At 49.2% G+C, this 15,511-nt stretch overlaps 1 protein-coding gene across 1 annotated transcript in view; it reads right to left on the reverse strand.

The window, feature by feature from the left end:
• EPAS1 (endothelial PAS domain protein 1) overlaps positions 1-15,511 on the reverse strand; it is an 83,090-nt gene that overhangs the window by 8,841 nt on the left and 58,738 nt on the right. The window contains exons 5-8 of the mRNA XM_032351859.1: positions 14,340-14,458; positions 14,036-14,241; positions 5,419-5,525; positions 5-152 (exon numbers count right to left, since the gene is read on the reverse strand). Coding sequence (XP_032207750.1) covers positions 5-152; positions 5,419-5,525; positions 14,036-14,241; positions 14,340-14,458 — 580 coding nt within the window. The remainder of the gene's footprint in view (positions 1-4; positions 153-5,418; positions 5,526-14,035; positions 14,242-14,339; positions 14,459-15,511) is intronic.

Here is a 15,511-nt window from a genome sequence, read left to right on the forward strand (position 1 = left end):
TCACCTCAGGACATAGTTCACACACATGATGCACTGGGGCTGCAGGTTCCGAGGGTTGTAGATGACTGTCCCCTGGGTCTCCAGCCACACATAGCCCCCGTGCTTTGCAAGCATCCGGTATTGGCCGCTCACCACCTGCCCTTTGGTGCACACTAGGGGAGGAGAAACAGAGCCCGAGGTCAGGGAGTCTGGGGAGCTCACAGGGAGGGTAGTCTATGGGGAAAGAGACAAGACTGCGCACTGAGACACAATCCTCTTCTAGATTATTCTAAACACTCATTTAACACTTGCTGTAGGAAAGCACTGGGACGGTGTCCCACATAGCCCAGTCCAGAAGGTTTCATCTACTCCCATTAAGCAGGAATTAATACATCTCTTTAAAGTCTACCAATGTTAGAATTTCTGGTAGTTTTCTGAACGGTCCATCTACTTTCATTCCTTGGGAATTCATTCTTCAGAATCCTAGCTCCGAGCTCCTCCGATCACAGAGAATGAGAAGAGGCATGATAAAGGTGTTAGAAAATCTTGCTAGCATGAGGGCTCTGGGGAAGGAACAATCCCTCTTAGTTTTGGTTTCCTCATCTGCAAAGTGAGATGCTGACAAAAAGAACAGTGACGACGAGAACGGCGTTCCTAGTGAGCCAGCGTGGAGCAGCTGTTCATGCCGAGGACCGGGTCTGCCCGGCTGGCGGATCCCGTGCAGACCCGTTGATGGAATGTCCTGGACAACGGCCACAGAGGAAAAGCCCCCTCTTCTCTGGGGCCGTAGAGAACGTTGTGAGGGGTCCCCCGGGAGAGTATCCAGACTCTTGGTAAACACAGATTTGCACTCCGTTCTCCTGGTGGGTGCAGGGGCCACCTCCCTGTTCACTAGGCTTGGGAGGCTGAGGATGGCTGCTTGGTTCCTACTGATGCCGCTTGTGGCCCTTTATGTTTTTCGGGACACGTTTTACCCACTTCAATAATGGAACAAGCACCGAGGTGCCCGAGTAGTAACTTACTTGTGTGCAGTGCTTTGCAGTGTTTGACACTGTCTCAAGATGAGCTCACTGCTGCAAAGCAGTTACAACTGCCTGGCACCTAAGTCGTCCGTAAGGATCAGCGTCCCCAACAGCTCGTGTAATTCCCAATGACACCATGAGGGGTCTCTCGGGATACCTGTTTTTCCTCTGAAGAAACTGAGGTGGGGAACTCCATGGTCATTTGCTGAAAGGGCCCCTCAGTGGAAACAGTAGACGGGCTCACAGTCTACATGTCAGACTCCCGACCTAAGCTTTCGTGCTTTGGTTTTCCTTTTAAAAATCAACTTCAGGGGTGCCTGGGTGGCTCAGTGGGTTAAGCCTCTGCCTTCAGTTCAGGTCATGATCTCAGGGTCCTGGGATCAAACCCCACATAGGGCTCTCTGCTCAGCAAGGAGCCTGCTTCCCCCTCTCTCTCTCTGCCTGCCTCTCTGCCTACTTGTGATCTCTCTGTCAAATAAATAAGTAAAATCTTTAAAAAAAAAAAATCAACTTCAGTGAGGTTTAGTTTACCTTCAATTTAAAAATGCAACCACTTGAGGTGCACAGTCCAGTGTGTTCTGACAAAGTGCGTGGGACTGTCACCACAATCCAAGGTAAACCACTCGTCCCTCAGCCCGCCACCTCCGAATTCCTTAGGCCTCCTGCTGTTCCATCCTCATGGCCACCCCTGGTCCCAGGCTCCCCCTGATCTGTTGTCTGCCACTATATGGCGCTCTTCTCTCCATCTGCATGTAAGTGGCCTCATACAAGAGTATGTACTCTTTTGTGTCTGGCTTCTTTTCACTCAGCATGTGTTCCAGATTCCTCGGGGTGCTGCCAGGACTCGGGCTTTGCTCCTTTTTATTGCTGAGCTGTGTTCCACTGTATGGAGGTACCATAATTGGTTTATCCATTCACCTGTAGATGGATGTTTAAGTTGTTTTCAGTTTTTTTGGTTATTGTGAATACCGCTGCTATAAACACTGGTGTACACATCTTTGTATGGACACATATGGTGGGTGCAGCTAGGGGGACAATGACCAGGTCAGTGGCTAAGTACATGCTTCCTTTGTAAGAAGCTGCAACATGCTTTTCCAAAGTGGCACATCACCCTAGTCTAGTCTTTTGGACCATAATTCTGGGCCACAGAGAGGATAGATACCGCCGCCTTTGGACAGAAAGGAATAAGGTCAGGGGGACTGTGATCTGCTTAACACGATGTAGGACAACGGAGCAGGAGAACAGCACTCCCGGCCCCTCACTCTCTGGCTACGACCCCCACGCCGCCATTCACTGGGAAGCCTCCACTTGCTGTGGCTGTGGTCCTGCATCGTCGTGGGCTCCTGGGCCACTTCTGTCCTCCCCAGGGCCCCTCAGGTGCCCCACTGAGGCTCCCTTCCTGCAGAGAAACGATTCTTGCACAATTTCAAGTGCCTGGAGTTAACTTATTTAGACGGATCTTAATGCAGACAGAGTTCAGGGCTCCTATTCTTTTTGATTATGCAGTGCAGCGAGCAAAGGTCTTAACTGCATTTCTAGTGATTGCAGGCGAGGACCTGCTCTGCCAGCACAGTATAATTACACCTGCTTTCTACCCATCTGTTCATTAACGCCAGCCTTGGTGAGGGGCCTGCTCCTTGGGAGATAGGCCGTTTATAGCCTTTAATCTTGTTTTCCTAAGAGCACATAATGTCCTCACACAACAAAGAGAAAGCCCCCCCCCAGCCCCTACCACCAACAGTAACTACGTATAAATTACTAATCCATTTGGAAATGATGGCTTTCAATTATCTAAATCTGGTTTGAGGACAGAGCTTCCCCAGTCATTTCGACAGTAAACGTTCACAGGCTAAAACACACATTCACGCGGAACTCAGGATGCTGGTGTATAAACCTGACCCAGCCTCCAACTATCCCGCCACAGTAGTGTGACTCTGTGGTATGACTTTATTTGCACAAACCCAACCACACACACACACACACACACACACACACACACATACACACACACACACACACACGGGCGGAGAGACAGAAATAGATGCTTTCTGTTTTAGCTGTCAGTAATCCAATTTCCAAGCCACACAGACTTCCCCTTGCTGGATTTGGGTTTGCTGGCTGGGCGTGGGGCCGCGAAGCTCTGGGCAGCTTTACGTGGCTTCATCAGGGGAAAAAGGGAGTCTGATTTCTCTTTGGGTTGTGAATTACCTTTTAAGTGTGCCTAATACTTCAATGTACGGATTCAATAAAAAGCACCATATTTCCACCAGAGTCAGCACGAAACTGGCAAGACCAATTTTTATCCCAGCTCTGTTTTAAGGGTCAAAGATTTTTTTAAGAAGAAAGAGAGAATACTTTTTCTTTGCCCAGGGAGAAGTCATCATTTTTGTTCCTTCTGAGAGCAGTGCCTCGGCTCTTCTATCCCCAAAGACAAAGTATAATACTGTCCTCCAGGAATTCCCAGAAACTTTTACTATTGTCCCCTGCTTTGACTTCACCCTGGGCTGAGAAAAAAAGCTGGATGTTTCCCATTTCACATATAAAGGAGGAAAGACCCAGAAAGCCAGGCCCTGGGGAATCTGTGGGTCAGCTGGGGCAGAGCCCCGGTCCCGGAGTCATAGGTTGCGATGACTTTGGGAGCGAGAATCACTGTGTAACAGAAAAGCATGGGGAATCCCAGCATGAAGGCTGGAACCACATCCTACAATTTCAAAGCTGGGAGAGGCTCGGGCTGGGTCACGTCCACGGGCACACAAAGCTGCCTTCACCTCCCCCCTCCATTCTCTGGGTCCCTGCATAGGGCTGAATCTAGGCTGGTGGCTTGGTTGGGTTTTGGCCAGACAGCATAGTGAAAAACTTCTCTGAGATATCGTAAGGGGCTGTCTTGTACTTTCAGCTCAAACCCCAAAGCCACGAGGAAAAAGCAGAGAGACCAATTAGAAAGAGAAGATCTCACGCCATCAGAGGACAGGGACTGTGCTCACATACAGTTTATGGGATTGCTGATCTGTGGGCTGCTCTGAACTCAGCTGTCCTAACCTTAGCACAGACGGTGGATTGAGAAACTATGGACAAACAGAAGCATCTCCATCTTCTCCCTTGCCACCCCAAGCCTCAGCTAATCCCGGGGGCCCAGGACCTGCAGGGCCACCGGCAAGCTTGTTAGACTTACCTTACCCATTTTTAATCTGCCTAGAATCTTCTCAGCACCTCTGTCGGCACTGATTTTGAAGCATGCTTTCCCAAATATGACTGCTGCCTTGGGTTTATCACTGACTTAGTGCCTGCATTTTATCAAACACTATGCTAGATATTGAGGCTAAAAAGATGAGCCACCTATTCCCACAGAGCCGACAACCTTCCTTTTTCTTTCATTGGGGAGAAATCCTATATGTCTATGTCCCTCAGTGGGCTGAGTATAGTGGAATCGACCCAGAGTCCTTTGCATGTTGATGGGCTGCATGGATTCAAGGAGACTATCTTGGATCGCCTGTGAACAGGAAGGCTGCACTGGGAATATGGCCAAGTGAAGGCACTAGAGTTGCCCTGTCCCATGGGGTAGCCACGGTCAAGTCTGGTGACTGAAATTTAAGTAAAATTAAAATTTTCAACATTCAGTTCCTTGGGTGCACTAGACTCTTCACACCGACTGTGCCAATGCAGAACATCTCCCTTACAAGTGCTGTCCCAGGATCCTTTCATAACTCGGGTTTCTTTCAAGTTGCAAAGCATAGTGTCCATGTGCCACCACTGGTTTGCCAGGACAGCCTCCGACTGGGTTCTCTGACCCAGCAAGTGAGCTGTTGGAGAACCAAGGCCTACCTCAATGTATCTGTGAAGTTGCTGCCCTGGTACCTTCACCTGTTGGGCCTCGTCCTCCCCCATCCTTCAAGGTCCAAATCAAGAGCTCTGTCCTCTCCTTTCTTGAACCTTCCCCGGCCTCCTCTTCTGCTTCTATAGCCCATGACCCAGCTGACCATGTGTCCTCTTGTGCTCTTCTCTACAGGGATGTCCCACAGGGCTGTGCCAACTGCTGGCCATATGGGGCGCTGGGTGGAAATGGAATGTGAGGACTGAGATTCAGCCCATCTTCTACTCTCTAAGCTGTGGGCCATGGTATGGGTGTGTCCCCCCCAGAGGAACGGGGCCTTTTTCTAATTTGCATCAAGTTGTCATCCGGGCTGGTGGCAGCCTTGGATTTCTAACCATCCTGAAGGGCACAGGTCTTGTCTGCCACCCAAGATGGTGGCAGGTCTTGTCTGCCACCCAAGATGGTGGCAGGTCTTGTCTGCCACCCAAGATGGTGGCTCTGTGGAGGATGGAAGCAGGTCTTCTCTGGTCTCACTAGTGCCACACCTCATTCAAGGCCATATTTCACAGACACAAGGGAGCCACACAGGGTGCTCCAGGAACTTACGGTTCTGGTGACTTTTGGTCATGTTCTCTGAGTCCAGAGCATGGTAGAACTCGTAGGCTGAGCGGCCAAGCAGCTCCTCAGGGTGGTAACCAACCAGTTCTGTGATTCTGAATTTTTTAAAAAGCGAAACAAAACAAAACAAAATCATGTGGGAAGAGAGACCGTATGAATGTGGGCAGGGAGCTAGATCCAGAAGGTAAGTCAGAAGCACACATTCAGATGAAAATGCTCCAGGCATCCTGGTCCTCCCGTTCATCCAAGATAAAGAAAACATGGTGTTCAACCTGCTGCGGTGGCTCCAACCAACCTCCCTCCGCTCTTCCCGCACTTTCTGAAATCGTGTCTGGAGAGTCGGGATTCCCTACGCCCGCCTCAGATACACATACACCTAGTCTCCCAGCAAGTCCTGGAAGGGGCTCTCATACCTCCGCCCCCCAGCTTTGGCCGAAGAGGGAGATCCAGGGCGAACAGACAGTCCAGTTGATGTCCACGTGAGAGTCCAGGGACAAAACACCAATGAAAACCAGGGCTCCAGATTACCAGATCAAGCTGATGCTAGTACTGGGTGATGTAAGTGAAAAGCAAAAATGGTGCGGCCTCTGTGGGGAAGAGTGTGGAGCTGGCCTTTGTCTGTGTGGTAAGCAGCGAGGGAGGAGAAACCAGGGCAGGAGAGCCCACTCTGCCTGTGTCTGATCTTTAGTCCTCTGAGTACTCTCCCTCGGGTCCTGCCTGGTAACCTCAGGTACTTCTCGGACATTGGACATCAGGCTTGCCTACCTTGGAACTTTACCTGCCCCTCCCCATTTCAAGGAATGGGGATGGGCAGGAAGCGCTGAGAGGAAGAAATACAAAATCAAGGTATTAGAAATGTGCCTCCTCATTACACTCTGATAGATGGGGAGCTCTGAAACGACAGGGCTCGGCCATCCCAAGTGTCCCTTTCTTCATCCTGTAACGTGTCTGGTTTCATGGGAAGTGGGCTGAAAACAGACAAATGTGGAGAACCATGAAGGATCACTTAACACTCTGAGGACTCTTTTCTCTATACCAGAATCATTAAACTAAAGATGCCCCACCCAAGAACCACCAGATTAGCCACTTTCCCACATCACACCTAAATATCGTTTCTTGCAAGCTTTGCTGTCTCCTGCAGTTTTTCTAATGGGCTCACTGTCTTGTTTACTTGGCCCACCACAAGTCAGAAGTGATGCTGTACTCTTATGATTATGAACTCTATTTCAGAATGTATGACTTCTGAGTCCCATCATGTATCCACACTGGAAATTAACGACACAGAGGGGAAAGCAAAATCAGAGAGCAGAAACGGGGACTCCTTGGTTTCCTGTCCTTATTCTCTCCCCGCTCCAAAGGGCCTCTACATATGTCTGCCAGAATAAATCATTCTAAAATAGGATGGAAACCCTATTTCCCTCCTGCTCCGCCCCATTTAAGCATCTACAGCTTTCCCTATTACCAACCGCTATTGACCACTGTCGTTACCGTGATCCAGAGTCAAGACAGTCTGTCTAACTTCCAGAACCCCCCAGAATCTGGTCTCCAACTTCCATGCAGTGTGATTTTGGCTAACCAGCAGTGTGTCTTACATCCTGTGTCCCGGCAGACTGCTCCCCTTTGAGTTCCCCACACCCCGCAAACCCATTCTTGCTGTAGAGCCTTGACGTCCTCTCTTCAGCCCTCTTCTCCGAGCCCCGATGACCACAAGGCTAGCTCATGGCCCAGCCATCTCCACAGAGACTTCTCTGATTCTCCCAGCCCTCAGTGAAGTCTCCTTCTCACTGAGTCCTAACAGGCAAAACCCATGTCACAGACAATTACTCACATCCTAGGCTGCCAATCCCTGAACATAGGGACCACTTTTTTCTTTGGCCTTCCCTACAAGTGGGTACTCAGTAAATTCTTGAGTGGCTGACTGGCAGCTCTATTCTTAGGACCCGAGGTACAACCAGAGCCCTGCCTTCCCCAGCACCGCTAAGGCAATAAAGCTTTACTCTCTCTCCTAGAACGTGATTAACCGTGTCAATGCATGTCAGTGCATGTATGCACACGCACACAGCTCTTAGCGGGACCCCTCACGACGTTTAATCCATCCTTCCTTCATCCTGGAAGCTGTGCCTGGTGTTGGCATGGTCAGAGTAGAGAAAAATTCTCTCCCTCAATGACACTTAGGACTAAAAGCCTTTGTCAAACTAGGGGCAGCCCAAAGGGGCTGAGCAGCTTAGGCCTCAGCTGATTTAGCCCAGCAGAGATTTCCAGTGAGATTTCAGCAGTTCACGTGTAATGGCAAGTTCACTTGCGCCTGCTGGTGTCAGACCGGGGGGGATCTGTCCCCTTACTTGGCCCGGAGCAGAGAGATCTCTGAACTCATCAGCAACAGACATGTTCCTTGGTAGCCTGATCCTGGGGCTGGGGCCCAACGGCCCCTTAGTGAGGTAGAGACTGTGGCAGAGCACAGAGATGGTAGAACAGTGCTGGCCCTCTCTTCTCTACAACCGAATGGCTTTCCTATTGGGCCCAGTCCTTTCAAGCTTAAGCCTGGGAATAGGAATTGTACCAGCAGGCCCTGGTGACAGTGAGCTGGCCATTAACAAGCTTGCCGATTTGCCAGATACATTGCTTCTGTTCCTGGGCAGATCTAGAATTTTCTAGAGACCCTCCAAAGTGAGGCTGCTCTAGAAAAGATACGGCACCACTCCCTGAAGCAATAAACTTTTCTTTCAAGATTAGAATCTTTAAAATGTTCAAAGGAAATGTTTATTACCACCAGCCTCATAATAAACCATTTAAAAAATCTAATTACTGTACCATACATTCAAAGGCACACAATGGGCATGTTTGGGAAGTGTACAAACAAACCAGGATTTCAGAATCGCCAGCTCGCTTCCCAGGAGTGGCCTTCATTTATCTTGTCAACTAAAATAAATATTTAATGTCTCCTTCTTCATTCCTTTAAACAGACTACTATAAAAACTGGGAAATACACACACCCCAAACACAATTGAAGAACGTTCGAGTTGTCAAACTTCACAAAGCCAGGAAACCCCAACTTGAAGCTAATGGTCATTGGCCTCCATGTGCAGGCACGCAGACGCCAGTGGGGAGGCTAATGAACCCGGCTTGTTTATAGGGTCAGCTCCTCTGGCACACAAGGGCCTTCCCTGCTCGTTTCCCCGGGTCCCAGTCCCTGCGGAGCTGGGCTATGATCACACAGTTTCATCTGCTCTCTCCATCAGGGGCAGGGAGTTTTTCTTTCTTTCTTTCTAATTAAGAGCCCTGACTCACTGGGAAATAAAAAAAAAAAAAAGCCTGGGGTCACCCATAAAGTTAAAGTCAACTCAGTAGGGCTGTTCTGTTTTTGAGAAGTGGGAAATGTAAAAGGGCTTCATCTACCAGATTTCAGAAGCAAGAACAGTAGAAGAAGGACGAGGTGAGGAGAGAGATGGAGACAATGATGGGCAGCCGTAGGAGGCAGAGAGAGAAGGAAGAGGAAGAGAACAGAAAATATAGAGGGAAAAGGTCATTATATTCTGAAGTGTTATGCCGAGTAGATATGTGGGTCAGACCACCGGGCTTCAGACTTCAGCATTAGAGATGTCTTCATAACGTAAAATGACAGTTACTCATTGTCCTGAAACTGTTTTTTACCCTTAAGTGCTCAGAGGCTCTTTTCAGCATGGATTCCCTGCGCCCGAGTGCCCGGAAGGAAACGGTTCCCTCAGCTACAGTGTCCATGCCCTTGCGTCAAGGGGCACAGGGAGTCCAGTAAAGGCCTAGCTATGACGGCTCGCCCCCGTTCCCGGGAGACCACTGAAGCACGGTGCACACGGGACCTGGCTGCAATTTCTACCCCTGCTCCCTACACCTGTAAAGGATTTGCTAAATCAATTCACCACATAAACTAGTTGGGTAGAAGAGTACTGTAAATTACTTAAGAGGATGAAAGTTTTAAGGACTTTGTAAACACCGATTTGTTTTCCAGAGAATGCATTTGCTATTTAACCATGCTTATCTGAAAGTCTGCTTTCTTTCCTTCCCCCCTTCTGGTGATGGCCTCTCCCAAACAGCCTGATTCTCCTCATTCTGGTTTTTGTAGGTGCTTATAAGCCTCGGCACAGCCCCTCCTTAATCATATCCACAGTTCAGTGCTTTCTGCTTTAATACACTTTTACCCAGATTTTGCTTGCTTTAAACAACATTTTTTAAGCCCTGTGTTTTCCTCACATGGTATATGGGCATGGGAAGCCTACACAGCCAGCTCTGTGGTTCAGGGGCAATCCGTTTCCATCTTGTTGGGGTGATGTGTTTCAGGTGTGTTACAGGTACTTTATGCCCAGGAAGACTGCCCTGGCTCATCAGTCCTGGACCACCCCTGCTCTGAGTGCCACCAGATGCCACAGCTGCCTTGTAGCACCTTGAGACCCACACGCAAGGAAGCAGTAGTTTGCCTTGAACTACAGCAAGAGACGAGCAGATCATATAGAAGGAATCATTCTTGAGTCAGGAGGACAATCACACCTGGAAATACACTGCAAAGCGAATTTGTAGAGGTGTCACTTCTAGGAGTATTTGGAGCAGGTTAGACAGGATAATACATAAGCATCTCCCATATACGTGCCCCAACTCTGGGTTGATTTCAGAACACCGTCATTCGGAGGAGACACAGATGCACAGGGGAGAGTGTTTCAAGTTCCTTGTAACTCAGGGATTTAGAGAAACTCACTACGCCTTCTCATGTAAGATGTGTGCGGAGAGGCTAATAATATGTAGGTCTGCAAGAAGATCTGGAATATACTATATAGGAAACTAGAAAAGTACCTGTAATGTATTAATCTGAAAGGTCTCTCTGGTTTTTAAAATGTCACCCATCCTCTAAAAAAAGTACAAAAAGAATTTTTAAATGTATCTCATTATGCAATGAAACTATATAACTGTTTACTACTAATTTGTCTGAAGTTAGCCTATCTTCTTCCCAGATTTCAAAACTCTTGCCTTCCAGGTGTTTTGATGTATATGTATCTTATAACTCATGGCTCTAATTTTCTCCACTGACCTTCTCTGTGATGCCCAGCTCTTCTCTCACTATTATCTGTACTCTTCCCGACTTCTCTGAATAAAAATAATTCATCATAAACTTAAGCCACAGAATTTGAAACACAGGCATCCTAACTTACCCGATTTATTAAACTCCTGGTTTTAGGATGCCCTATGTCGCCTTGATTCAACGGTCAAACAGGGCTGCCTTCAGCTGCTTTAACTAGAACAATTACATGATCCTCTCTTTGTTAACCTGAAATTCTCACTGTTAACGATGGCACCTTTTCTCCTTGTTGATACTGATCCTATCGACACAATCTGCTTGGATAATTTATTTCTTGGATACAGGAAGGCGTCTACAACGGACAAAATCACAGTGGGATAATGGGAATCCCACTGCGGGCCCCATCCTCCCTGATGCCGGGCTCCCTTCACAGTGACCCCCTTTCGCCACTAGGTGGCACCTCCCCACGAAGTTAGGAACCACCCCCATTTTAGAGTTCAACTATTAGGGAATAACCTCTCCTGCGTTTCAGGGAACGGAATGCTCTATTTTGCACCAACCACTGTGGTTCATTAAGCGGCTGGTGTCTTGATATCTAAACTCTCAGAGATCAGGAGAAAGCTCTTTTACTACTTGGATAGACTAGTCTCCCGCACAGGGTTCACTAGGCACCTGGCACGTGCTCAGTAAACAACAGGTTGTTCTCCGGCTGCTCGGTACTTTAGGAAAGGGAGAGGAACGGCTCTGTGCGAGTCATAAATGGGACAGTTCACCATCAGTCACAGTGATAACCGGGACATCCTCCTTTTGCCTCGCCACCACACTGCTCCCCTTGTCGAGAGTCAACCACATACACGGACACGGGACAGATGTGCAGGGTCACAGAATTTGCTTTTTAAAATGTTTCCTTTGTTTCAAGCAATTATTACGAGACCTCACACGGTCCTCTGACCCTTTATTAAAGAGGAGCGGGACACATGCATTCTGAGCCATCGGTGTGCCTTGACTCAACCCCAGACTCTCCAAAACCGTTTGTTTCGGCTCCCAGTGACTCTGGGAACCTGGGAGTTTGATGCCAGCTTTTCTCTCTTCTGTTTTCTCTCCCTCCCCTCTCCATTCTCCCTTCCCTTTTCTCCATGAGCTTTATTCATTCTTTTATTCATCCGTTTGTTTATTATGTCTGTGGCCTTCATGCATTGAAGAAAAAGTGCTAACCTGGCTTTAAAAGTGATTTCGTAGATTCCGGTTGCCTTATATTTTCATCAGATTCTTTCCATTTGCCTTACGGGAAAGTAATCCCCTTGTGGAAAATCGTCGCCCTGCAATGTGTGTTAGATGTCATCAAATCTAGTGAATTCTTAGATTTAATGGAAAGTGGAAAGGACTCCCCGTTAGCTATGATATGTAAATGTTGGTTTTTGAAGCACTGATCTCAGAAGGGGTATTAAAGAGACAGAAAGAGAGGGATGGAGGGAGGAGAGAGAGAGGGCACATGTGTGCACGTGTGTGTGCGCACACCTTGCCCCATTCTAATGAAAGAGTGAAAACAAAACAAGCTACCCAAACCAGAAAGATCCCAGTCTTCATCAAAGCAATAGAGAAATAGCACTTAGGGATCAAGGACTTAAAATAGTCACTTTATAAACTGTCTAAGCCATGTCTGTGTCCTTGTTAACTAATCTGCTAATCGGTTAAACACAACTTTCGTGGGGCCCAGCACTCTGGGTATGCAAGCACCCCAGCATTCAGCCCTCTAGCACCACTGAACTCCAAGTCTGGGCCATGTAATTAGGTCTTGAAAGGCAGGATTCTGCTGAAAATGCAATGTGTCCAGCAGCTCTGAAACGCAGTATCGCCCTCCACACTCTGAGTCACAAAGCCTTAAATCACAGGTTCCTCCGCGCCAGTATCGACTCCGCCGACAAGCCCTGAGCCAGACAAGGCAGGCAGGCCTCGCGTGGGTCTCCCCGCTCCGTGGCCGCTTCCTCTCACCCCACGGTTGGAACGGTTCCTCCTGTTTTGTCCCCTCTTCTATCCCAAAAGCAGCACTGCTTTTGGGAAATGACCCGAAACTCATTCAAAGCAAGGTAATGAATGGAGGACAACCTCCGATTACTCTTTCCAGAGATTTTTTCTTCTTCCCTTTAACAAGGATCAAAGTCTTAAGCTTTAAAAAAAAAAAAAAAAAATCCCTGTCTTTTATTAGCTAGAGATGATACATTATTTCTCAGGCTGCAGGGTCTTCCCAGGGCTTATGGGATCACACGAGGGGGAAGCGTAAGTGGGGCTCACATGGTCCCCAGCACCACAACCGCTGCTCTGGGCTGGATGGTGAAGGCATCCACAGCGGCACCCCATCCTTGAGCCAGCCCTGGGGGCCACGTGCTGGGATTTCCCGTGCCATCTCGACAGCCTAGAGACGGGTACACATTACAGAAGTGTGTCTTCTGTCCACAGGGTTCATTTGAACGCAGAGCCTCCATCTGAGAAACGACCTTACACACAGGATGGATTTCTCTAGAGCCTGCCTTTGGGACAATCTTTATCTCCAGTCTGCATCCTGATCCCAATAACACTATTAAGCACTGTAATCAATGCTGACTGGGTCAGAGTTCCAGGACAAAAGTCTTCATACGTGACATTGTCTCCCTCTGAGGTTACAGCACCTCCTTCTACTTAGAGAATGAGCTGCTGCCTCCAAGAGCCTGGGGCCCAGCACCATGGTGGCCGAAATGGGGGGACAGGAATGACTCAAGGATCCTTTCACAAAAGTCCTTTGACTTTGCCTCGAGGGGAGGCCCATTCGGAGAAGGGGCATATGCAATCTTAGGTGCTCTTTCTACAGCTTTATAATAAAGAACAACTTGTAGTGAGGATAACCACTCAAACCAAACACTTCCTGTTGAGCCTGAGCCTAGGTCATCTCGCCAGAGCTGATATTCCGAAGCACGTCACTCTCCCGCGGGAGAATTTCCAGTGGGGCCTGGTGTGGGGTCTGAGTCCAGCTTGGCTTCCTTCATCAAAAAGCCTTCAAAATTAGGCTAAGCGGTGGCTGGGATGGAGAAGACACAGAAGGAGCAAAGGCTGAGGGACAACGAAAGACAACAGTAGAAGCCATGCCACCGTGGGCCAGTTTCCAGGCCAGACCCTGAAGCTCCCAGCCGGCCTCTGAGTTGCCAGTGCTGAGGGACATTGCTAGACGCCGGTTTCCATTCCCAGGAGCATTCCTGGAAATTTCCTCAGGAGCCTGACACGTATGTGAGAGACTATGCACCCACCACAACAATGAGCAATGAGCCACACAGCAGAACTGCTCTGGCGTCAGCCCCTGACGTTGCCTCCATGGGGAGTCACCAAATATGGCACCAGGAGCCCCGCAGCTGTCATGGGATGACACAGTGACACACGTCCAGAGACTTGTACCCAGCGATGCAATATCCGTGCCCCAGACCCATACCTTTCCCCCCCCCAGGCACAACCACACACACATACACACACATGCACAAACACACAGGTAGGAAAGAAAGCCCGGCCACGGCACACACACTCCCGGGCCCCCACCTGTCGTCACAGTAGGTGAACTTCATGTCCATGCTGTGGCGGCTGAGGAAGGTCTTGCTGTCCAGGGGGATGTCCATGTGTGATGGGTGCTGGATGGGCTCGCACATGAGGATGAGGCAGGACAGCAGGGGCTCCTTGTAGCTGCAGAGACCGCCGTGAGGGGGGCAGCTGCTGTATACCTTCACCTGGCCAGTGCAGTGCAAGACCTGGAGACCAGCCATGGAGGGTCAGACACGGACCAAAGAGAGGTCTCGGGGCGGGGGCGGGGGGAGGGGGCTCCAGCCCGGGCTTGATACCATCCTACCTTCCAGGTGGCTGACTTGAGGTTGACGGTCCGGCCTCTGCTGGTGACGGTACACTTCATCCTCATGAAGAAGTCCCGCTCTGTGGATGTGTCTTTGCTTTTCTTCCCAAAACCAGAGCCTGCACGGGGAAGGGTGGAGGGTGTTAGGGGACCGTGGTTTTAGGTTTGCATTCGGCAGAGGTGCCCTGGGGCCATCTTTGCTGGGAATGTATGGTTTGTTATTTCCTATGGATCTGCTCCCTTAGCACCCGTGGCCTGCCATGAATTCTGACCATGATCTTGGCCTAGGGGCTAATGTTTTCTCATCTCTGGCTTATTCCCCCAACTGGAGTCTAAGCTCCTGAGGGCTGTTTCACTGTTTTGTTTCCTCCTGCATCTAGTACATCGCCAGTGCTCACTTGACAGCAGCAAGGCAATGAGGGCCTAGAGGCCATAATCTGGTACAGCGCTCGTGTGGCAGGCCCATGTTCCTTCCCAGGAAGTCCAAGGGACAGTTTGGGTGAGACCACTGTCCCCTCATGGGGATAACCCTCTCAGATTAGAAAGGTCTCTCAACACCCCTGTTTCATCTTCAGGCCTGTCCGTCATGAACATAATCCTTCAGTACCCAGTCTTCGACCCACCACAGCTGCACTGGGGACACTACGTGTCAGCTTTTCCCTAAAGTGATATGTGTCAAGGCTCAAGAGAGACCTCTAGTCCAAGCCTCCTGGGTCTGGTGAGCAAGTTCACTCTGAGGATGAACTCAACATGGATCAGAGCCTTTCTCGGCCAGAATTAAATAAATCACCAAGACAAATGACACAGCCTCTTTCCTGATGGGTCTCCCAATGCCTGCTCACTCAGAGCTTTTCCCACTTTCCGTAAAACAGAGTGACCAATGCAGTAGAGTCCCCATTGTCCACGCCTGCACTCTGCCTCCACCACCACCATCTCCAGCCTGGACCTTCTCAGGTACACTCCTGCCCCCTGGCCAGCATCACAGAACAAGCAAGAGCCTTTTCTCCACCCCAAATAGCCACACCCCTCCATAAACCTCTAGAGGGCCATGATTTGACAGATGTATCCCCAAAAAGCTGTGTCAAATGAACTTTGGCATCTCTGAATCTGTCCCAAACATCTCTAGAGGAGAACCTACCAAATAAGACAATGAAAGTGAGAAAATGAATCTT

The sequence above is a fragment of the Mustela erminea genome, chromosome 7 (genome assembly GCF_009829155.1).
Source record: "Mustela erminea isolate mMusErm1 chromosome 7, mMusErm1.Pri, whole genome shotgun sequence".
Lineage (NCBI taxonomy): Eukaryota > Metazoa > Chordata > Mammalia > Carnivora > Mustelidae > Mustela > Mustela erminea.